This window comes from Lepisosteus platostomus, chromosome 27 (assembly GCF_059453375.1).
Source record: "Lepisosteus platostomus isolate fLepPlt1 chromosome 27, fLepPlt1.hap1, whole genome shotgun sequence".
In the NCBI taxonomy this organism is placed as follows: Eukaryota; Metazoa; Chordata; class Actinopteri; order Semionotiformes; family Lepisosteidae; genus Lepisosteus; species Lepisosteus platostomus.
Window position 1 is genome coordinate 8,815,061 of NC_142637.1, and position 22,300 is coordinate 8,837,360.

A 22,300-nucleotide genomic window follows, 5' to 3' on the forward strand; every position below is an offset into this window, starting at 1 on the left:
TGAGACATCACTGTCACTGAAATAAAAGAGAACCTGAACACTGTTAATTAATTCCAGGCTATCTGTGGTTGTGCTGCTTTTAGCATGTCCCTGTGGCTTGACGTGGCCGAGGGAGTGTCTTTGAAAATACAGAAATGGCGTGAGCACTCAGGATAGGTTCCTGGCATCTGAAAGGCGCTATATATTAATTTCTTCTCGCAGGGCGAGGAATGTTACCCTGCAGATACAGGACAGGTGTGAATGAGAGCCCAGTGGGTGTGGCCTGAGTGGGGCAGCGTGCTCACTGCCACACCTCAGTGGGTACAGAGTCCATGCCCTGCCAGCGTGGCCTGCCAGTCTGCCACCCTCCCGCGGAATTCAGTAATACTGTAATTTCACTTATCGATAAAAAGAGTTTCCTTGTGCTAAACTGACCTCTGACCTCTGTGCTCTGAGTAGAAAGATCGAGAGGCCCTGACCTCAGTCTGAGAGTCTGAGAGTCCGAGAGAGAGGGAGGCGGTGTGGGACAGTGGGTAGAGCTGAGAGAGAGAGGGAGGCAGTGTGGGACAGTGGGTAGAGCTGAGAGAGAGGGAGGCAGTGTGGGACAGTGGGTAGAGCTGAGAGAGAGAGGGAGGCAGTGTGGGACAGTGGGTAGAGCTGAGAGAGAGAGGGAGGCAGTGTGGGACAGTGGGTAGAGCTGAGAGAGAGAGAGAGGCAGTGTGGGACAGTGGGTAGAGCTGAGAGAGAGAGGGAGGCAGTGTGGGACAGTGGGTAGAGCTGAGAGAGAGAGAGGCAGTGTGGGACAGTGGGTAGAGCCGAGAGAGAGAGGGAGGCAGTGTGGGACAGTGGGTAGAGCTGAGAGAGAGAGAGAGGCAGTGTGGGACAGTGGGTAGAGCCGAGAGAGAGAGAGAGAGGGAGGCAGTGTGGGACAGTGGGTAGAGCTGAGAGAGAGAGAGAGGCAGTGTGGGACAGTGGGTAGAGCCGAGAGAGAGAGAGAGAGGGAGGCAGTGTGGGACAGTGGGTAGAGCTGAGAGAGAGAGGGAGGCAGTGTGGGACAGTGGGTAGAGCTGAGAGAGAGAGGGAGGCAGTGTGGGACAGTGGGTAGAGCTGAGAGAGAGAGGGAGGCAGTGTGGGACAGTGGGTAGAGCCGAGGCGCTGGGAGAGAGGAGCAGAGTGTAGAGTCTCATTTCCCTGGCAGTGGGAGCAGGAGTGAGGAGAGAGCCAGAGACCACTCTGCTTCTTCAGATCAAGCTCTTGTGCGCCGAGCTGTGTTTACAGTGTATGCAAATCGCACTCGTGCTCAGCAGGAGCGAGGCCGATCTGCGCCGCACAGGGAGGGGGGAGGAGGTGGGAGCAGCCGCGGAGTGGAAGCCCCCCTCCTCTCGAGTGCGGCACTTCATGAGCTGTGGCCAGACGGGGCGAGGGGACAGGGCAGAAGGGGATTCACCAGGAAGGCAGGCGAACAGCCAGTAAGAACACCCAGCATAGCCAGCAGCCCTGTCACCCTGCAGCCAGCTGGCAGCCCACTGGAGCCCAGCAGGTGTGTCAGTACCTGGAGAGGAGACTCCTGGGAAAGCTAAGGTTGCTGCTGGAAGAGGTGTTAGTGGGGCCAGCAGGGGGCGCTCACCCTGCAGTCTGTGTGGGTCCTAATGCCCCAGTATAGTGACGGGGACACCATACTGTAAAAAGGTGCTTTCCTTTGGATGAGAGGTCCTGACTCTCTGTGGTCATTAAGAATCCCAGGGTGTTCTTTGAAAAGAGTAGGGGTGTTACCCCAGTGTCCTGGCCAAATTTCCCCCTGGCCTTTACCCATCATGGCCTCCTGTAAAGAGCTCTGAGTGGAGTGTCCAGAATGATTTATAAGGGTGTGGATTTATTATTATTATGAAGAAGATATGCCAGGCTGGGGAGGAGGAACGAGGCAGGACAGCAAAGCTGATAGAGAGGGGAGAGGGGAGAGGGGAGAGGGGAGAGGGGGTCCAAAGAGATTGTAACCCGGGAAACCAATCCTGGTCCGGTCTGGTCCACCCTGCGCTCCCCAGAAGTGTCACCAGCGGCTCAGAAGGCTTCACTTTCAAGTCCCAGACCGATTGTATTTCTCGAGAAGCCCAGGTGTGTGAGGTAGAGGCAGCACAGAGAGAGAGAGAGAGAAGGGAATTGTATTATTCTTTAATCATTCTGACGACATCAAGGCACAGATCTCAGATCTTTTCACAGAAAGGCAGTGCAGAGGTGCGACACAAGGAGGAACAGAACATTCTCTCTGCCCACATCACGGATATAAAGACAATACCGGAAGGCTCTGCTGGAAGCCCAGAGGAATAAGGGCTCCTTAAAGGACACAGGGCTGCGTGCGAGAGGGGCCCCCCTGCTCTGGCGCAGCGATGTGGGGGTCACAAGGCTACCCCATCTCCCTCAGCCGAGACAGGTGTTTCCGCAGGAGACCCAGGAACCTGGATGTGTGGGGCGCACCTGGCAGGGCGGCTCCTGAGGGGGGTGGCTGGGCCAGGAGGGAGGGGCGTTGGGCGCGGGGGTCCGGAGGGGCAGTTCGGGAGGGGGCAGCGGAGTTCAGGGGGGGGGCCCGCTCCTCTTCCGTGCTCCGGCGCCGGGGCGCTCCGGTCGTGGCCCCGCCCTGGAAGAACAGGGCCTCCTCGCTGGCCCTCTGGGGGCTCTGGCCCAGGGTGACGAAGCCGTAGGGGGTGGTGACTTTGGGGAGGTGAGGCAGGGAGAGCGCCGCCCTGGTGGCGGGGTCGGGGAAGTGCTGCGTGTCCAGGAGGGGGCAGCAGGGGTAGGAGCTCTTGCGGGGCGGCTGTGGGGGCGGCGGGTCGCTGAAGGGGCCCGAGCTGCTCCTCCGGGCCCTGCGGCCCCGCAGCGCCGGGGGGAACCAGGACCCCGACGAAGACGACGAAGACGAAGAAGACGGCGAGGAGGACTGCTCTCGCACGGGGTCGCCGTCCTCTTCTTCCTTGCTGCCTCGCTCCTCTTCCTCCTCCTCCTCCCTCTTCCTCCCTCGCTCCCCGCCCTGAGCTCTCGGCCCCTCCTGCGCCCCCCGAGCCGGGATGGTGAACTGCGGGATGCTGCTCGGCGTCATCACGAAGGTGAAGACGCTTTCCCTCCTCCTCCTGCCCGCCGAGCCGGGAGGGCTGCCCGCGGAGCCCTGCCACCCCCGCGCTCGGGGTCCGCAGCTGCTGTGTCTCCGGGCCGGCTCCTGCGGCGCTCCCGGCGCGCCGTGCCCGGCGCTGAAGGTCCTGCTCACGGCTACGCTTCGGCTCATGGCGGCGCTGCTGTGGGCTTCCGCGGCGTCTGAGCCGGAGCGCTGCCGGCCTCTCTCTTTATACCTGCGGAGGAGCGCGTCAATCCCGCCGGGAGCTCCTAGTCTCCTCTCTGCCCTCTGCCCACCCGCGCCTTTGCGTCTCCGTGACGTGGGGGAGACTCGGGCGGAAAGAGACCCATGTGTGGTCAGGCTGCGGCTCCTCCGGCACCCTGGCAACATCTCTGGACAAAATGGGAAATGAATATCTCCTTCCCTCTTCGACCGCAGACCCTCTGGTTAAATATGGAAGCCCCTTTCCGCCAGGGAGCAAAAAAAAAAAAACCGCGCTATGGTATCTCGCAATTGTGACCTTGTATCTCAGAATTACGACTTCATATCTGGCAATTGCGACTTCATAATCTGAGATTCTAAATCGCAATTTCTTCATTTTTTCATGTTACACGGCTATTTGAATCCTATGGTTAATTTCAGCGGCGACCAATAGAAAGTGAACTGAACAAACGAGTCTATTATTCCTTCAGTTAAAAAAAAACAGTTTCAAGTAATCCGACCGGATTAAGAATAATGTTGACAAGACCGTTGTAATGAAGGGCATCAGTTTACATGGAGTATTCAAATTCAAATTCAAGTTTGTTGTCATTATACTCATACACAGGTATGTGGTATAACAAAATGCTATTTAGCTAGCTGTCAGACGGTAATCAGTACAAAAAACAACAACAATACAATTGTATAATAAAGGAAAGGAAGAGACAACAGGCAGTGTGCAAAACAACATCAGATGTGCAAAACCATACATCAACAGAATTAAAGGATAGAAAATGATGGGGAACATGCTTCTTGACATGTGAGGTAGAGGTACAGTAGATTTCAATATGTGTTGGAGTTTTGATAAAGATACAAGACACTGTGAGGGCTCAGATCGTAGGTGAGAGAGGCTGGGAGTTTAATAGTTTGATAGTGCGGGGGTAAACACCGTCTCTGAGTCTGGGAGTCCGGGCCCGGATGCTCCGGTACCGTTTTCCAGATGGTAGAGGGTCATACAGTCTGTAGCTGGGGCGTGTGGGGTCTTTGATGATGCTTAGAGCTTTCCTCAGGCACCGTCTGTCATAAATGTCCTGGATAGATGGGAGGGTAACCCCAGTGATGGACTGGGCAGTTTTCACCACCCGCTGTAGGGCTCTGCAGTCAGCAATACTGGAGTTGCCATACCACACTGTGATGCAGCCTGTCAGTGTGCTTTCTGTAGTGCATCTGTAAAAGTTAGTGAGGATCTGGGGACATATCTTAACCTTCTTCAACTGTTTTAGGAAGTACAGGCGCTGTTGCGCTTTCTTGATCAGACAGGTAGCGTTGAGAGACAATGTGAGGTCCTTGGTGAAATGGACGCCAAGGAATTTGAAGTTACTGACCCTTTCCACTTCAGTCCTGTTGATGTGGATAGGGGCATGTCCGTTTCGCAGTTTCCTGAAATCAACGATCAGCTCCTTGGTTTTGCTGACGTTGAGGGTGAGGTTGTTGTCTTCACACCACGTTGTAAGGAGATTGACCTCCTCCCTGTAGGCCCTCTCATCATTGTCTGTGATCAGACCTACAACTGTGGTGTCATCGGCAAACTTGATGATGGGGTGGTGTTGTGTTTGGCCTTACAGTCGTGGGTGTAGAGGGAGTAGAGCAATGGACTTAGCACACAACCCTGGGGGACCCCAGTGTTCAGAGTTAGTGTGCCGGAGGTGTGGTTTCCAAGCCTGACAGCCTGAGGTCTGCCTGTCAGAAAGTGGTGGTGTTGAGACCCAGTGGACTGAGTTTCTTGACTAGTTTCTCTGGAATGATGGTGTTACAAGCTGAGCTGAAGTCGATGAATAGTAGTCTTGCTTATGTGTTATTTTTATCCAGATGGGATAGGGCAGTGTGTATGGCAATGGAGATTGCGTCATCTGTGGATCTGTTAGGCCGGTAGACAAACTGGTACGGGTCCAGTGTGTTTGGAATGGTGTCCTTAATGTGCCTTACGACCAGCCTCTCGAATCACTTCATGATGACAGAGGTTAGTGCCACCAGTCGGTAGTCATTAAGGCATGTCACTGTTTTTTTCTTCGGTACTGGGATGATGGTGGTTGTCTTGAAGCAGGTGGGGACTACGGCTTGGCCCAGAGACATTTTGAAATGTCTGTGAATACACCCGCCAGTTGATGGGCGCAGGCTCTGAGGACGCGACTGGGTGTGCTGTCGGGTCCTGCAGCCTTGCGTGTGTTCACTTTTAGCAGAGATCTCCTCACCTCATCTGCAGACAGTGAGAGTCAGCTGCGGAGGGGGCAGTTCTGATGACTGGTTCTGTGTTGTTGGCTTCAAACCGAGCATAGAAGGTGTTGAGCTCGTTAGGCATGGAGGCATCATGGGCAGGTGCACAGATGTTCTTCCTCTTGTAGTCTGTGAGGGCCTGTATACCTTGCCACATACGCCTTGGGTCATAACTGGTGAAGTGTTCCTCTAATTCCTGTTTGAGTGTGTTTTTTGCATGTTTAATACCATTGTTTAGATTGATCCTGGCTGACCTCAGTTCTGATTTATTGCCCGATTTGATACATTCCACCACATGTATTTAATTACACCTATTAAAGAGCATTTAAAAATGAGAAACCAAAAGGAGGCACTTCTTTACACTTAGAGTGGCGAGGGTGTGGAGCAAACTGCCCAGCCATGTCATTGAAGTCGATATGCTGGCTGGCTTCTTCCAGGAAGCTCGCCGGTTCAATTATCTTCTACAGGGACCGAATGAATGACCTCATCTCGTTTGTACTTTTTCTGACGTATTTTAAATGCAACGTCCCCCGGGTTCGCTTTGTCAGCAGCACTGCCAATTTTTAATACTTTTATCAAGCCCTCTCGTAATCTTTCTTCCGTGTTGATGGGGGTTTGTTAGAAACGCCTGGATATTATTAATTGAGTAAGCACGTAATTGTGAACGTGGCGGATTAGTAGTTCCCAATGAAACCTACTGGAATAAGTGGCTGATTGCTTGATTGAACCAGTAACTCCACCCCCAAAATCAGAGAGCGCTCTGATTGGCTGGGCTGTGCCCCGATTGGTAAAACTCTACGATCATTGGCTGAGCTGTATCCCGGTTCCGTGTTAGGGTCACTGTGTGCTGATTGGCTGATCGGCTCCAGGAATGAGCGGCTCTGTGTGCTGATTGGCCAAGCCGCGCCCGGGACAGGTTTCTTGACGGCCTTCGGGGGGCGCGCGCTGCTGTTGATCTTTTGCTGCTGCTGCTGCGTGCGCAACCATGACCCTGAACTGTAACAGCCACGAGGCGGACCGCGAGCCCAAGGTAGCGGCGGCGTCCGCCATTTCAAGCTCAAAACCAACCGTCGGCGCCGGGTGTCCGGTAATGTCCTCAAACATTTTTTTTTGTGTGCGTCAAGACTTTAAAATTCGCTCGGGAGTTACTTCAGCGCCCGTCCTGTTTCGGTGGTAGTTACAACATAGTTCGCTCTTGTATCACTTTTTTCAGCCTCAAAAACAAAAAGATGACCGCCAGGCGATTTGTTCGAAGTAAATCTCGGCGCTCCCGGTTTAATTTTGTCGATTAGCAACGATAGCAACGTCATATGAGTCTAGATCTGCTGGACGTGTTGAATTCTTAGCGGGTTAATCGTTCAACACTTCTTTTTCCGCCCTTCTCGGCGGATATTGGCGGGCTGTAAGCGGGGTTTTGGGGCTGTGGGCCTTGCGGTGGGTGTCGGGCCGGCCTATGGTGCTGACGATGAGGATGGGATCTGGTTGCAGGACAAGGCAGCGCCGAAGGGGATCGGACTGCTCGCTTCTGTCCTGGGACACCTGCTCAAGTTGTGGCCTGTCTGCTTAGTGGTAAGTAGAGCCGTTTGTGGCAGACGGATCGGTCTGTACTACCCGAGACCGGTGCGGGTCTTAACATCTGCTCTTTCCAGTCTTTGATCAACAATTCTCAAATATGACACCTGTTTAATTGAAGCGCGGGATGTGCTTGAAGTGAAGGTCACCATCGCCCTCTGGTGGCAACTTGTATGTGAAGATGATGCTTGTTCCGTTTTGTTAATATTGTAACGCAACGGGGGCTCAGGCGGGCGCCCTTGCCGCATCTGGTCGGCCCCATCCCGACTGGAGGCTCGAACCCGGGACTTCCGCGTCTCTCTGCAGCGACCTAGCCCCGTGAGCCAAAGAGAGATCTCTCCACAGCCCAGTAGCTGTGGTCCTGCTCTCACAGGGAAGGGCGGTGACGTCACCCGCTCTGGTACGCCGGCTCTTACACACACTGCTTGTCGGCCGTAAGCGTTACAATATTAATTGCATGCTTTCCCCAAACGGCTTGTAGTTCAAGTCAGCATGCGTTGGCTGCAAAGGAACAAGTAAAAGGTTTATTCCCTGTTGAAAAGAGAAGAAAGGAAACAACGTTTTGGTTGTGGAGCCTTCTTTGGGTTTTTGCTCCCATGGAATAAACATTTTCATTTGTCCCAACCCCCCCCCCCCCCCCCCCCCCAAACTACTTTGATCCATTTCTAGCTAAAATTTTATTTTTCTGATACATTGGTGCATCATGAAAAATGTTTTTATCTGGATCTGTCTCAATGCGAGCATTCGATTAAAAAAACAAGAGTGTTGGTACACTGCTGATATTTCCAGTCCACTCCAGAGGAACTCATGACCTGAATCTGCTTCATTAAGGACGTCTGGGGTCCTTGGTTCTGGTTTTTGTGGGTGAAATTCTGATGACCTTTTACAGAGATCTAGAATAAAATCTGGAAAAAGGGTTATTTATCTAGAATAAGATCTGGAAAAAAGGTTTTCTGGTCTGTTTGTGGGTTAATTGGACTTGTATGACATTCTTCATGGTTCCGGTGCTATCAGGGGAAGCCCACTGGGCCAGTCCTCTAGGCCCGGGCTCTGGGTGCCCTGCAGGTCCCAGTTCACCTCAGGGTCTCAGGGCGCCGCGCTGCTGTCTGCCGCAGGTCCGGGCGCTGCGCAGCCTGTCCTGGCTCTCCAGGCCCGCGGGGGGCGGGGTCGCCGCGGAGACGAGCTCCCCGTCGCCGGGGCGCTTCTGCCGCAGCGGGAGGAAGCGGCTGCGGCGCATCACCCGCCTGCTGCTGGCCTTCACGCCCCTCAGGCTGCAGAGCGCGCTGGGCTACCCCGTCTGCACCAGCATCGGCTGCTCCGTCTCGGAAGGCAAGGGCGGGGCTCGCGATCGCACCGTGGGGACTGCTGGGGAGGAGGGGGGCGGTTACCTGCATGGTCTGGGTTCACTTGTCGCACGGCAGAACTGTTACTGAAGGAGTAAACCCCTGTCAATTATTACACTCCACTTAAAGCGATTTACAGGTCATGGGGACCCCTTCTACACCACCAGTGTGCAGCCCCACCTGGATGATGCACCAGAACGCTCACCACACACCAGCTCTCAGTGGGGAGGAGAGCAGAGTGATGAAGCCAGTTCAGAGAGGGGGATTATTGAGACACCGGGGTAACGCCAGTACTCTTTTTGAGAAATGCCCTGGGATTTTTAATGACCACAGAGTCAGGACCTCGGCTTTATGTCTCATCTGAAGGACGGCGCCTGTGTCCACGTCACTATACTGGGGGATTAGGACCCACGCAGACTGCAGGGTTAGCGCCCCCTACTGGTCCCACTAACGCCTCTTCCAGTAGCAGCCTTAGCTTTCCCAGGAGTCTCCCCTCCAGGTACTGGCCAGGCTCACAGCTGCTGGGCTCCAGTGGGCTGCCAGCTGGGAGTGCAGGGTCGTAGAGCTGCTGTAGTTGGAGTGAATCCTTGTTTCATGTGTTTGGTGAAATAAGTCCCTGACCTCCTCCTCTCCCGTTGCAGAGGTGCGCAGCTCTCCCACCAAGCCGTGCGGCAAGGGCTGCAAGCGGAAGCAGGAAGACGTGGAGGAGGAGGAGCAGCAGTCCTGGGTGGAGGCGCTGACCCAGGAGCTGGGGGAGGACGACAGCCAGGCTGACCCCGACTACGAGGTGAGGGGCTGAGGGGGTATTGTGGTGGCGGCACAGGAACTTAAGGCCCTGAGTGTGAGGAGTGAAGCTTGGTAGTGAAAGCTTGGCCCGTCCAGTGATGGGCAGGGGGTGTGCCAAAGCTGTTACCACGAGTTTGGACCTGCCATTTGTGACCTTCCGGGCCTGGCTCGCGTTGGGTCACCCCGCACTTAGAGAATGTCCTCCTGTCCTCCAGCCGAGCAGCCAAGGGGAGACGGACAGTGAGGAGAACCGCACGCACAACGACACGGAGAGCGACATCGAGGTGGAGACGTGCGAGGGCGTCACCATGATCAAAGAGCTCCCTCAGGTACCGGGTCAGGGGTCCTGCTGGGGGTGGGGGACAGGGTCTTGGGCCCTGGGGGGAGCTGTGGGGTGATATAGCTGTGGTCTGTGTTGCAGGATGGCCCGGCTGAGGGAGAGCAGAAACCAGTGCAGTGCTGATCAGTGTGCAAAGAGGACCAGTCCTGGTGAGGAGCATCACAGCACTGCTGTGTGGCAGTACTGTGTGAATGTACTGAACGCTTGCTGACCTTGACAAAAAAGGCATTAAGAACAATTTTGAGTGTGCTAAAGAATGAGGGGCTTTAGGTTTTGTATTGTGCTATAAAACATCAACACCTAGTGTGGAAAGGGTAATCAATTCTGGTGCCAATTTTAATTGAATGTAGTAAAGACAAATGAAAAGTCTGCTTTCAGTTCTCCGTGAGAAGCCCACAACTATTGCTCTTTACTTGCAATGGTTTTAAATGTATTTTGCTCAATAAGCATGTTTCTGGGGATGAAAAGTCAGGTTTGTACAGCTCTTGATATTCACTGCCAGCTCTTGGAAGGGATGCGAGTCCTTCACTGCCCTGCTCCTGCCTATGTTCCTTAAGCCATCTGTAATTTACGCTCTCGTGAAGCATAGTTCCCTCCTGCTCTGCTCTGGAGTGCCCCATCAGAGTGTTGGTGCAGGTTGTTTTTGAAGGGCTGTTGGCAGTGACTTCATTGAATGCGAAGAATGCTTCCACATGTTCCAGGCCAGGCTGCTGTGTCTAGCACCTTAAAATAGGGTGGCTGGCTTCTTAAGTCCTTCTGGTCCCTTTAGCCCTCTGCCCTCCAGTGCTTTTGCCAGTTTGTTATATAAAACTGAAGAGTTGTAGGTTGATTCACGTTATTCTTTGTAATCTTCCATTTCTCCACAGGCTTCTCCACATGCTGCCCAGATCTTGCCCACCTATCGGATCTCCCTTTGTGACTTATGACGCTCATGCCTTCAGTTTGATGTAAACAGATGTTTAAGGTGCTCCTTTTTGTATGGATATGTACATATTTTTTTCTGAAATGCTGTAATAAAATTTTCATATTTGTTGCTTTTGTGAGTGTTCTTGAATTGGGCATATCTGTTTTCGGTGGACCTGCAGCTCTTGCTGCCTGTCATTTAAAAACAGGGTTGGTACTAATTTCTTAAAATCTGGATCAGTTTAAATAGTGGTTACCTCTAATACCTGCTGCTGAGACTTCCCCTGCTCTGACTGCATGAGACCTGACAAACTTGGAGAGCTTACGCTAGTGATGCACAGCTCCAGTCCTGGAGCCCTATGGGCTGTGGGTTTTGGTTCCATCATTCTACCCAAGTCCCTTTAGTTTAATGGCACCTTCTCAATGTTTCCATGTTCCTTAGCTCTTGGGTTTATAGATGCCTGGAAAAGCAGCAGGATCCTGCCCTTCTACCTGGGCTTGTGCACCTATCAAATGTGATTAAATTTGGTTCACTGGTGGAAAGAATCTGAAGGGCCTTGTACTGTAATTTGCATCTTTAAACAAAGGTGCCCTGAGCTTTTTTGCTTGCTCAGCAGTGTCTGTTGATCAGTGGAGGTAAAGTGGGTGATGCACTGCAAAAGCTCAAGTTGCTTTCTCCCGTAATGTTGAACTCTTGCAGCAACATTAGACAGCTCCCTTTCCCTTGCAGGTCCTGTATTTGGCCACCAGATGGCAATGTAGCTTGCTGTCGGGGTCTTGGAGAGATGATGGAAGTTTCAGTTCTCCGGGACGAAGGTTGGTGATGCTGGGTTTCCCTGGGCAGCTTTGAGACCTAACAGCCAAGGTCCTGATGGAGGTCTGGGTGCATGTGCTGTGCACTGAGATCTGTGGGAAGGGTCTTTGACAGCTTTGTGCCCTTGTTAAGGTTCAGTAGCAAGAAAATTTCAATTCAATTAAAATACTTTTGTCTCACCTTGGCACGAATAGTTTAAAAGCCAGGTATAAGTTTGGTATATGCTGCATGAAAGTCCTGAGTACATTTGTGTTTTCTCTCCACCACTTAGTGCTGTAACAAGCTGGTTTATCTTGATCTCTTGATCCGAGACTGATGTTGGAGGAGCAATTTGAGGTGGAGGTGGGCAGGAGCCTTTTTTTCAGGGTCTGGATGAGTCAGTTCTCTCACCCCTCACAGAGTGTGCCATCCATCTCTCCTTGATGAAACCATGGTCTTCCTGTGGTGTGAGTCAGCACTTGGCCATGGCCACATCCCTGAGGGAAGGCAGCACTGGGGCTGGTCTGGAAATGGGTTAGCTGTGGTTCTACTGGTAAGGCAGCCTTTTAGAACACGCTAGCTCACCCACCTGGCCTCACTTTTCAGACAGGAGTGTGTAGGGCATGTTGGCTACACCTTACCTGTTAACTTGTTTATAAAACAAGTAGGGCGCTTCTTAAAAAAAAAAAAGACCCTGAAACAAGTGTCTGTTAACTTTGCTTATCTGGCTGTCACTGCTAAGCAACCCTGGCAGTAGGGTATGCTGCTAGGGAGGAATAAGGCTTTTTTTTTTGGTGGTGTGGGGGAATTCAGGTGATACTTCTCTTCTTCGGGGTTCTAGAAGTGTCCTAGGGTCAGTCAGGCTCCACCAGCCGGCTCCCCCAGACTCCCAAGTTAAGGTTTTACGACGATACAATTTGCATGGTGCAGTAATGCTGGCTTCTGCAGCTGTTCATGCAGGGCTATGTCCTTGAGGCTAATGATTTTGCAGTCTTAGTCTGAGGTGTACCTGATTCATACTGTACCGAAGCACTGACTAAGGTCACCCTGAAGCAAGGTGTCTAGAGAGTGAAATTCTTCCTAACCCAGTTTCTAGAGAACTCCAAGCCTCAGGGCAAATGACAGGTTGTCTTTGGCTTCCTTATGGTTCTATCTCATTAATTTATTTTTAATGTTTTTGGAATCTATTTTAAACACCACGTCTTGCCCTGTGATAGGGTTGAGACAAAGGACATGGTCCCTGAAGATGCTGTTCTGTGAGATAGAAGTTTTTAGACATCTGGCCAGATTACAATCAGGCGTTTCACCCCCTCCCCCTCACTACCAATTGCAAGCCTGGTATTTGGCTGTCTTGTTTGCCAGTTTTCCAGTGCATGTCCGCTGGGTGTTTGTAGTTTGCAAGTGGATGAAGTTTTGTTTTACTTTGGACCAGTATCAGATCCTGAGCATTGAATCCCAATGCATTCCCATGAACCCTAAATGTTATTTCAGGCTTAAGATTTTGCATTTGGTGGTATAAAGCTTTGTAAGCGGTTTTAGTTTGTGTGTCTCTGGACGTCGGGCACACATGGGGTGATATTTTAAACACTGGTGGGCATAAAGGCTGTTTCATTGGCTAATTTTTACCAAAGGGTTTCCCTAATCACCATTAACACCGTGAGTTCTGTTTTCAAATATGCCAGTGCATGAAGAAAACCATACCCAGCTCCTGATGAAGAGTCTGTAGATTGCTGTTCAGAGGCGTTCTGCTTTTAAATTTCGTCTGAGCAGTGAAAGCCTTAATTTTTGTTACAGTTCTTGACGCGAGTCCCTCCTGGTGCTGTTTTTGTAAGCGATCATTGGTGAGGTACGATTATAGCATCCGTGCTCAAGAAGTCTCGGACATCTCAAAGTCAGCCTTGAGCCGCCGGGCTGAGAGACGCCAGGTACGTGAATTAGGTTACTGTTCCCACAGGTTCCTCTCTGCTCTACATAGAGAAAGGAAGACGCCCTCTAGCTTGATTATAACATCCCTCATTGTGTCTCTTACTAAGGCATGGCCAGAGGGCTGTCCTTGCTCAATGTCGGGGCTGAGGAGTGACTTGCTGGTCACCATTGAGAGGTCCCGGACACCAGCGTCCGGGTAGCTGACCTTGAGTACCGCGAAGTGTAGGACCGGTCAGAAGGAAGAATACTCCCCCAGCGTTGTGGCTTCTTTCCCTGATTTCCATAACCAGACCTGGCAGGAGTGGACAGGTGCGCGTCTCATGGCTAGGCCAGTCCCAGTGATTCGTTGCTGAACGCGGTCCCGCCACACGTGGTTCAGTATAACCAGGGCAACGCACAATGCGGCCTCCCCAGTTTGATAACCCCACCGGCCCCTCCGCTAGGCGGACCGGCGTGGGCTCCAGTGGCAGCCCGTGACGCGCGGAGCAGAGTCCTGCAGCGGGTCCGCCGGGGCTCGGCCTCCCTGCCACTGGAGAGTAGCGGCTTCTCGCTCTCCCCCACCCCCCGGGGATCTTCGCGCAGGGAGGAAGCAGGAAACCTGTGGGCGGGCTCTTGAATACACTACGGGGCGGAAGCTGCGGGCCCTTAGGCGTGCGCTCACACGCAGAGCCTGCGGCATTAATGCTGGTTTCCCCACAAGCTCAAGGACGCTGTGAACACTTCAGATTACCGGCTTTGAACTCTTACGCGTTGGTGGGCTGTGGGCTACAGAACCGATCAGGAGGTTGTGATCGCATGCTTGTTGGGTTTGCGATGTGAAGTAACCCTTAATTAACTCGCCTCCTTAACTCATCTTTAAATGTTGCGTTTCATTGTCACAAGCCGTTCCGTGGGTTATTAAAAAAACATGGAGGTATGCTTTGAGCACATCCTGGTATTGGCTGTGGTTGGCGTAGCTTTTGTTTTCAGGAGAATTCTTGCCCGTCTCGTTTTGTTGTCATGCTCAGCTCTTGAGGAGAGTCGCTACCGGCGGCACTCGTCTGCGCCTGCAGAGAGCTCTCTTTTGCTGACGAGGAGGTGTGGCTGTCTAGTATTCTTCGCGAAACAGATCGTCACCATTCTCAGTCCAGTCTCTGGGCAGGGGACCCGGATTCAATGGCTAGGGCTCTGGTTAGCATGACTGGTGAAGAGTTTCAGCGAAGATGTTGGTTAAGAAAACCTGCAGGAGTGATGGAGTAGTTTGCTGGTTGTAATGAGTCATGCTTCTGTAGCACGGCTGAGTGTCTCCTTTCACATAAATACAGGGAACCATGGTCGTGTCTTTCCTATGGCTCTAAGTGAGACTGACTTTGGGTCAGTGTTTGGAGGACGTCTGTCCTCTCCGTTCTGCTTGGTCCGTGGCAGGACCAAGTAGGCTGGCTGAAACTGAGGCTGTCTCTCTCAGGAGCCTCATTCCCATTATCATGTGGCTGGGAAGCAGAGAAGTTCCTGTTGATATTCACAATCTCCTCTCATTATTAACTACATGGATTATACCGGGGCTGAACGGATTACCACAAGCCTTTTTTGAATCTGCAAATGTGTCTAGTGACCTTTGATTGTCAAGGATTAATTTTCTCTTTTTTTAAAGCCTCATGCATTTATTCATCTAGCTATCTATCTATCTGATAAGCTATCTATGTGTTTAAAACACTCATCTCAATGTATTAGATCTGAAAAAAAAATCAGGTTTGTTTTTCCATCAACGGCTCCTATTCTGTAACGAGGCCATTTATCCTCGGGGTCGACAGACAGACCTCGGAAGAGATGAGTAGCGCAGAGGGTTTCGGGGATGAGAGCCCCACACAGGCCGCCCCAGGATGCGGACCCCCTACGCAGTGACGCTCTTCAGAGGCCTTGGCAGGCCCAGGGGGGCGTAGGAGCTGGGGAGCAGATCTCTCGCTGTTTGCGGACTCCGGGAGAGAGGGAGAGTGGGCGGTTGTGGAGAGCCCTTGCTGCCACTTGTGTACGTGCCAGCGCTGCTAACTCAACAGCAGCTCTCTTTTTTGTTAACGCTTGGTTTCTACACACTAAGTGTGAAAAGCACCATTTTCCTGCCTTTTTTCTAGACTACGGAAAAATCTGGCCTTGTTGTTTTCTGTTTTTACCCTGGAAAGGTGAGCACGTCCTTATATAGCCAGAAAGACATGAGGTGCTGCTTCACCGGCAGTGTGGCAGCTAAGCTTGTGAAATAAACAGACGATCTGCTGCATTGTGAGCAGTGCAATCCTCTTCTGGGTCAGTGCATACAACCTCTGTGAGTATGGTGTTGGATTCACATGGTTAGTTTTAAACGTGTGGTGGTTTAGTGTGCCGGCCGGTGATGACCAGGGTTTTGACATGTGACTCCAGCAGAGTCTCTGTCAAGTCTGTCTCCTCTGAACGATGAAGCATTTAGAGGGATGAACCACAACGATGGAGGGTACTGAAAAGCGCTCAAGAGGGGGACACAGTTGTCGGTGGAAGAGTCTGCGATTGAACCAGGGATGTTGTGGCGCGGTAACAACTCCCTTATCTAGACTTGTCTTCCTGTGATGAGGGCCCGTGAAACACATTCTCAGTTTCTTGCAGCATGTGCATTGTTGCATTAAAAATGCTATCAGGGTTTCATTAAGCTATCGCCAGGCTGTCAAATATACGCTTGTCCAGCGCTGTTTGTCTTGTCTTGGTGGTTTTAAAAAAGGTTCCGTCAAAAGTGAGTGAGGGATGTTCAGAAACGCAAGGCTTGATTTTTAACAAACCTTTAACATGAGTTGTTAAACCCTTAACGAACAACCCTTAATGGGAGAGAAGCAGTGGAGGGGGTGGGAGACATGGTGAAACAGAAAGGGGGTGAGAGAGAGCAGACAGTTTCTGTACCAAGACAGAATAACAACCATTCTGAGCATTACGTACTGTAGTTGTAGAAGTTTGCAGCAGCCAGTTACTCAGTCCTTTAATGGATAATTAGCGGAGTCGAGGTGACAGTTAAGGCATGCTGTTAAGGTTCTGTAATGGTGTGGATAAGAAAGTCTGCAAGTTGAGTTGACCTGCCTCAGGAAAACTACAGGGTGGGGATACAGTGCCCTGACTGTGAGTTTGCTGTGATGTAGCCGGTGCAGTCTCTGTTGAGAAGCTGTATAACTGCAGATAGTCTGATTGTCTAGCTCCTACTGCTTTCTTCCTCTAACTGTCCTCTACTGTTCACCCCTTTCTTCTTTAAGATCCATGTCGATTTCTTAGCATCAATTAAGAAGATTTCACAGAGGAATACCTGCAACCAGTTTTCATCCTCAGATCAATTTGGATTTATTTGTTAAAGTCATTCGATAGTTTTTTTCAGAGCCTGTAGAAACCAAGAGATCCGAGCCTGAAGTGTCTGTTCGTCAAGCCAAGCTTTATTGTATGCATACAAGGAACCATAATAAGGACCATAGTAGTTATAGTAGCTCAAAGGGGATATGGCTCTACACAGTTTATATACACTTTTCTCTTCACCCCACTCTTCACATCTTTGAGGTATTTTTTCAAGAAACTCAAGGACACAGAGAGTAATCAAAACATTCCTTCCTTATCAGGGAGTTTGGTACAGAAAGGGAGAAGCATCTGTGCTCAAGCAAGCGGTGAAGGTTCGAGTTTAGCATGTGAATTCAGCAGGAGTTCACATCTCCTACCACTATATGAGTACAGAGTAACATATAGATTTTGCTAGGGGACTCCATCAAGCCTAAGAGAGACGCTTTGGCATCTCCAACATCATTGTCCAGCAGTCTTTGTTTTAGCCTTCCGTCTTGGGAGAAACTCGTTATCTGTACTGGTGAATCCAGGGCACTTAGCCTGGGACGACTTTCATTTACAATCAGGATCAAGAGCTCACTGGGTGCAAGTGCCACAGACCTGCACAGCAGGCGGTTGGCTTCTCAGGGACGCTGGGACCTGACATGCTGTCTTCTGTGGGGCTCCTTAACAACAGGAAACTGTTGCCTCTGAAGATGCGGCCTCTGGGGGTTTTCAACACTGCCCCCACCAGCAGTCCTGGGCTAGCGGTCGAGCGCTGTGCGTCTGCTGTACGTGATCAGGATACTGAGATACGAGTATGTGGTAGAGTGATGGGCTTGCGTTGTGTGAAAAAAAAGTTATATAAACTATTTCCTAGTCTGCTTAACCAGTAACTAAAGTACGAAAGAAAAACATTTATAAACGCATAAAAAAGCATGTCAGACGGTGAATACCTAGCACAAAAACAGGGACGAAATCTGATAAACAGAGCCAAGAGTCTTTTTTTAATCAATATTACAAGTCCTTCCTTGTGAGGGTATGTTGGGTCTGCGTTTTGGGGCTACACAGGGCGGCCCTGATGATAAAATCCATTCTGACACATTCTTTGTGTCAGAAGTCTCCGACATTTTTCTAAACACTGCTCACATTTTTTGGCAATCAAAAGTCTGATTATTCAGTTCTGTACATTCTGAACATTTTTAAGTAATGTGTTCAGAAACCTCAGTAGTGCTAGAGTTGCTTTGAAAACACCCCCACCGAACCGCAGCCGAAGCCCAAGGACAGCCCCCCTAGCTCCCCAGGACTAGAGACCGGCTGGGCTGTGGATGTCACCTCATTGGTGAGCCAGGCACTCTGGGAAGAGAAACGAGCCAGGCCTGACAGTGGAGGCGAATAAACTGGGGGACCATTCAGCTTTATGCAGTAAGCTTAAGTCTTTGTACAGAATATCAGGGGTGAGATGTTGTCCTGAAGTGTCAGCACTCTGAAAACTCGGTGATGGTGGTGAGTTTGGCCTGAGTCTTCAGCTTTCCCCATGCAAAGCTGTGAATCGTAACTTCCTTCTTGTGCACACGCAGGTTAGACTCAATTGTAATAATTACTTAATTATTATTACATTTATTAATTAATTATAATTCTAATTAATAATAATTCCTCACACTTATGTAACGCTTTTCTGGACACTCTACTCAAAGTGCTTTACAGGTAATGGGGATCCCCTCCACCACCACCAGTGTGCAGCCCCACCTGGGTGATGCACCTGTACAGAGTCAGGACCTGTTTTACGTCTCATCTGAAGGACGGCACCTTTTTACAGTAGAGTGTCCCTGTCACTATAGTGGGGCATTAGGCTCCACACAGACTGCAAGGTGAGCGCCCCCTACTGGTCTCACTACCACCTCTTCCAGCAGCAGCCTTAGCTTTCCCAGGAGTCTCCCCTCCAGGTACTGACCAGGCTCACACCTGCTGGGCTCCAGTGGGCTGCCAGCTGGGAGTTGTAGGATGATATGGCTGCTGGCTTTGTGCGGGCGTGTGTACCTGGGTGTACAGTTCAGAGTTTAATCCCCCTGCATGTCCTCAGCTGCTCAGCACCGTCTGAAGTTCTGGACAGTCGTTGAAGTTGTCTGAAACAGTTTTGTATGGTTTAATGGCAGTAAGAAGTGGCAGTAACACTAACACTGGATGTACTGTGGTATCGCCGCTCAGTTCAAGGTTCGCCGGCACAGCGCGTCGAGTGGGAGCTCTGAAGGCCTGGCCTGTGCAGTCTGGGAGGGGAATCATCAGTCATACTGCTGCCGCCCACATTAAACGGCCTGTTAGAGACGCTCTCCTTCAGGCCCTGCGCTAAAGTGGCCTGGGGGAGCTGTAAATCCGGCCAGCCCCCACTCCCCTCGGCTCGGGAGGGCCACAGCTTTATCAGAGCAGAGAGCTCAGGCTCGTGCAAGAGCACAGGAAGCAAGGAAGAGAGAAGCACAGAGACAGGAATCCCTCTACCGTGTGGCTTAATGCAGCGTTAAGCCATTTGCTCGTGGTTTGAAAACCTTGTTTTGAGATAGACTAGTGAGTGCTTTCATATGCTGTCTTGGGCTAGGTGTGCAGGGGCGTATATAAGGGACTCACTCTCGAGCTGCGCTCAGCTGGGGTCCCAGCCGTGCCTCCTGGTTCTTGTGAGTGCAGGTTCGAGCCAGCGGCCTGGCACCTGTGTGCCCATCCTGCTGCACGGGAGGCCTCGCAGCTGCACGAAATAAAGCAAGAGCAATAGATCGTCGAAACCCCCTTTCACCGCAGCTGTCCCAATTCGCACCCTAGCTTCTGTAGAGTGCTTTGGATAAAAGCAAAAAACGACGGATTCATGTCTAGAAGAGACAGGCAGAAGCAGAAGGCTCATTCTTGACGCAGGCCGGTTTCCTCGTGACCCCTGGCAGCCCTCGCCGCCTAGGACAGTGCCAGCCGGATTAGAGGAGCCCCACTGGCAACAGGGAATGAGTATGAATGGCACAGGTGTTCCTGTGGTAGTTTTTTCAGAGTGGCAACAATTTTAAACAGGGCGCAAGTGCATGCATGTGGGGGGAGAGGACTGTGTGTGACCTAAGAGACGATGGGACACCGGGCGATTTCTCGGGGGCGGTGGGCGCTCTGAATCATCTGTCATCTGCAGCACAATGGCTTTATACCTGCTGGAATCATCACAAATGAGCCTTTTTAATCTGAAGAGCAATTACAGAAATTAGCCTTCTGACAGCATCATAAAATGATACATCGGCAGAGCACTGCTGCTCAGCAAGATGGGCAAATTGCTTTTGAGGAGGTGATGGCAATTAATACATGCATCGACTAAGAGAGGCTGCGGCGCAGCCCCACGGTGGATCTGACAGGCTGGTTTTAGATCGTCTGCGGTCTCCTCTTTCGTGTGACCAGCACTGTCCCACAGAGCTCTAGTGGAAGTCAGAGTAGGAAGGTGATGCAAAAAAACACCAAACTTGCAGGCAGCTCACAGGATTCAGACGCCGGGCTCCACAGGAATCTCTTTACGTGTCTCGCAGGTGAATTATGCCAGGAGTACAGACCTTTCCTTAACACCGTCGCAGCTGAACAAAGGTGAGGAGGAGCTTGGGTGTGAGGCCGGGGGGTGACTTCCTCTGAGGAAAGGGGGGTTTGAGATCAACTGAAATGTGAAGGAGTGATGGTTTGGGGTGTGTGTAGCGGTACACTGTAGTTCCACTACCTCTGCCTGTCTCTTGTGTCTAGAGAAGCTGGTTTTCAAACATTTAAAAAAATCACTTGTTTGCATGACAGATTCTGCATGTTTTCTTATACCCTTCTAAATTAGATTTTGGTCCAAAACGATCCAAAACAGGAAATACAACAGTGTGCTTTAAACAGAGACTGTGATTTATTCACTGCTTCAATCTTTGTTTTCTTCTGTGCGGTCTTTCTTTTCTATTTTGCATGTTTTTCAAGCACCCCAGTAGTTCAGTCAAATGATCTGGTGTGTCCCAGTATCATTGAGTTCTGCAGCTTGCAACAGCCAGCAGAAAAAAAATGACCTGGATTTTTAAAAGTTTCTACGGTTTTAAGAAGTTTTAAATTACTTTCTCGTTTCTCATGACAGTTAAGACGTAGGGTGTTTTTTTTAATGTGTTGTTATTGTGGTTGCCAGTTTCTCATGTATATGCATGCGTTCCATTTTATCTAGTTAGGTTTCCTTATCGGTACAAAGTGCAGCAGGTTTTCAGAGTGAGGAGTGATGACATGAGGAGTGTCCACTGGGCTTTCCCTGTCTTCTTCACAGACAGGGCCCTTTGATGTTGCTGATGATATAAATTGGGTTTGCCTTTCGCTTATATAAAGCAATCGCTGCATCTCCGTGCTGCCCGGGAGAACAGAGATGGCTTATCAGCGTTTCCTCCTTCATCGCAACTGCAGAAATAAGGATGAATAATTCAGCTCTTTCAAAAATAAAGCACCTCTTTAATGACTGCTAGAGAGAAATTTCCGAGAAAGGAAGGAATAAAAGGATTTTGCGTCAGTAGCCTTACCACCTTTGTAGCATGATGTGTTGAGACCTCAGAAGTTGAAGGGGGCTGAGGGGACCTCGAAGAAATCCTTTTTTTCTGCTGTTAGCAGTGTTGGCGGACCAGCAGGTGGCGCTCTTCCCTCTTAAACATGGTTTCTGGTCCTCAGTATGGTGCTGGAAGACACTGTGCTGTAAGGAGGTATTGCCCTTCAGATTCAATGTCAAAAGTACTTGTGCTGATTAAAGAATTCGTAGTGCTGTTCATAAGAGAGTAGGTGAATCAGCTGGGCTCTGATCCTGTGGCATCGCTGCGGTTTTGCTTGTCACTGGCGGAGGTTATCTGCTGGAAAATGTGTTGGCTTGGCCTCGTTTCCTAGTTCCTTCCACAGATTAAAACAGGTGAATAGTGGAGCTTCGGATTTTGAAGTGATGCTTTGGAATGTGTTCTTTCTACATAACCGGATTGAAGTTTCTGTATAACAACCTTTTTTTTCTCCAAAAAACAATTTGCGGTATCGTTTTTATCATCAATTATTCTTAAGTGTTTTAACTTTCTAAAAGTAACTTTTCTTATGATAAATATTGGTTGTCCTTGTAGTGCGGAACTTACATCATAGGTTATTGGGTATACAAAGTTTCAACACAAGAAGATGCTCTAGTAATCCTTGTACTTCATAGAATAAGGTATTGCTGTATCTTTTTTCCTGCAGCAACACGATTCCTCTGTTCATTTTCATCTTTTAAGTTGGTTTCTCTTTCTCTGCTGGTAATTTTCCCACTGCTGCTCGAGTGCCCTGTTTGTGTGCTGTAAGTAGCCTTCCATTTGGTGATGCGATGCCTGACAATTACCCATAATTACATCCATTTGACTGTGAAGCTTTGATTCTGCTGTGACAATGTGTGTGTGTGTGTGCAGAGGGAGTCATTATTATAGAACAGTTCATGGTAATGTTCTTACAGTGAACTGTGACATTAAAACTTTACTGCGATTTTTGTATTCTATGAGTTTGTTGCCTGTTCCTAGGAACTCGGATTCATCATTGTGTTTTAATAGTGGTTTATCATTATGTATCATTGTTTCGCTATGACTCACACCTTCATTGCTATGAACGTGGAAAATATGAATGCAAATTTTGCAGTTTACAGGACTCCAGCTTCACGTTTTTAATGTTTCCAAGCCTCGGTGTCAATTCTGGGTTTTCTTCAGAATGATTTATGACGGCTCTCTGTGTTTAACCATGCTTTTATGAAAAATAGAAAGGGCACGACG

The 22,300-nt window shown here is 50.3% G+C and overlaps 3 protein-coding genes and 1 long non-coding RNA gene across 9 annotated transcripts in view; 3 read left to right on the forward strand and 1 right to left on the reverse strand.

Annotated features, from left to right (window-relative positions):
- Positions 1 to 22,300, forward strand: part of LOC148639271 (uncharacterized) — a 79,081-nt gene that overhangs the window by 11,031 nt on the left and 45,750 nt on the right. The window lies entirely within an intron of this gene.
- Positions 2,133 to 3,560, reverse strand: LOC148639272 (uncharacterized). Its single transcript, XM_088622085.1, has one exon. The coding sequence runs from the start codon at positions 3,470 to 3,472 to the stop codon at positions 2,381 to 2,383; it is 1,092 nt and encodes a 363-aa protein (XP_088478211.1). The 5' UTR covers positions 3,473 to 3,560; the 3' UTR covers positions 2,133 to 2,380.
- On the forward strand, positions 6,470 to 10,628 carry org (oogenesis-related gene). 2 transcript variants are annotated; one of them, XM_088622254.1, is made up of 7 exons: positions 6,470 to 6,584; positions 7,043 to 7,123; positions 8,242 to 8,455; positions 9,111 to 9,256; positions 9,471 to 9,584; positions 9,677 to 9,744; positions 10,462 to 10,628. In XM_088622254.1, the coding sequence occupies exons 1-6, from the start codon at positions 6,540 to 6,542 to the stop codon at positions 9,716 to 9,718; spliced, it is 642 nt and encodes a 213-aa protein (XP_088478380.1). In that variant the 5' UTR covers positions 6,470 to 6,539; the 3' UTR covers positions 9,719 to 9,744; positions 10,462 to 10,628. The 2 variants fall into 2 exon arrangements, with proteins under 2 accessions (XP_088478380.1, XP_088478379.1); XM_088622253.1 differs by having other exon boundaries at positions 6,490 to 6,641.
- lingo3a (leucine rich repeat and Ig domain containing 3a) overlaps positions 10,462 to 22,300 on the forward strand; it is a 57,589-nt gene continuing 45,750 nt past the window's right edge. For 3 of the 5 annotated variants that reach the window (XM_088622251.1, XM_088622248.1, XM_088622249.1), the window contains exons 1-2: positions 10,462 to 10,559; positions 11,229 to 11,314. Coding sequence is in view for 1 of the 5 variants with exons in the window: in XM_088622247.1 (XP_088478373.1) it covers positions 11,284 to 11,314 (31 nt within the window). In the remaining 4 variants the exon portion in view is untranslated. Of the gene's footprint in view, positions 10,560 to 11,228; positions 11,315 to 19,377; positions 20,112 to 22,300 lie in introns of those variants that run through there. The other 2 variants (XM_088622247.1, XM_088622252.1) reach the window with 2 other exon arrangements.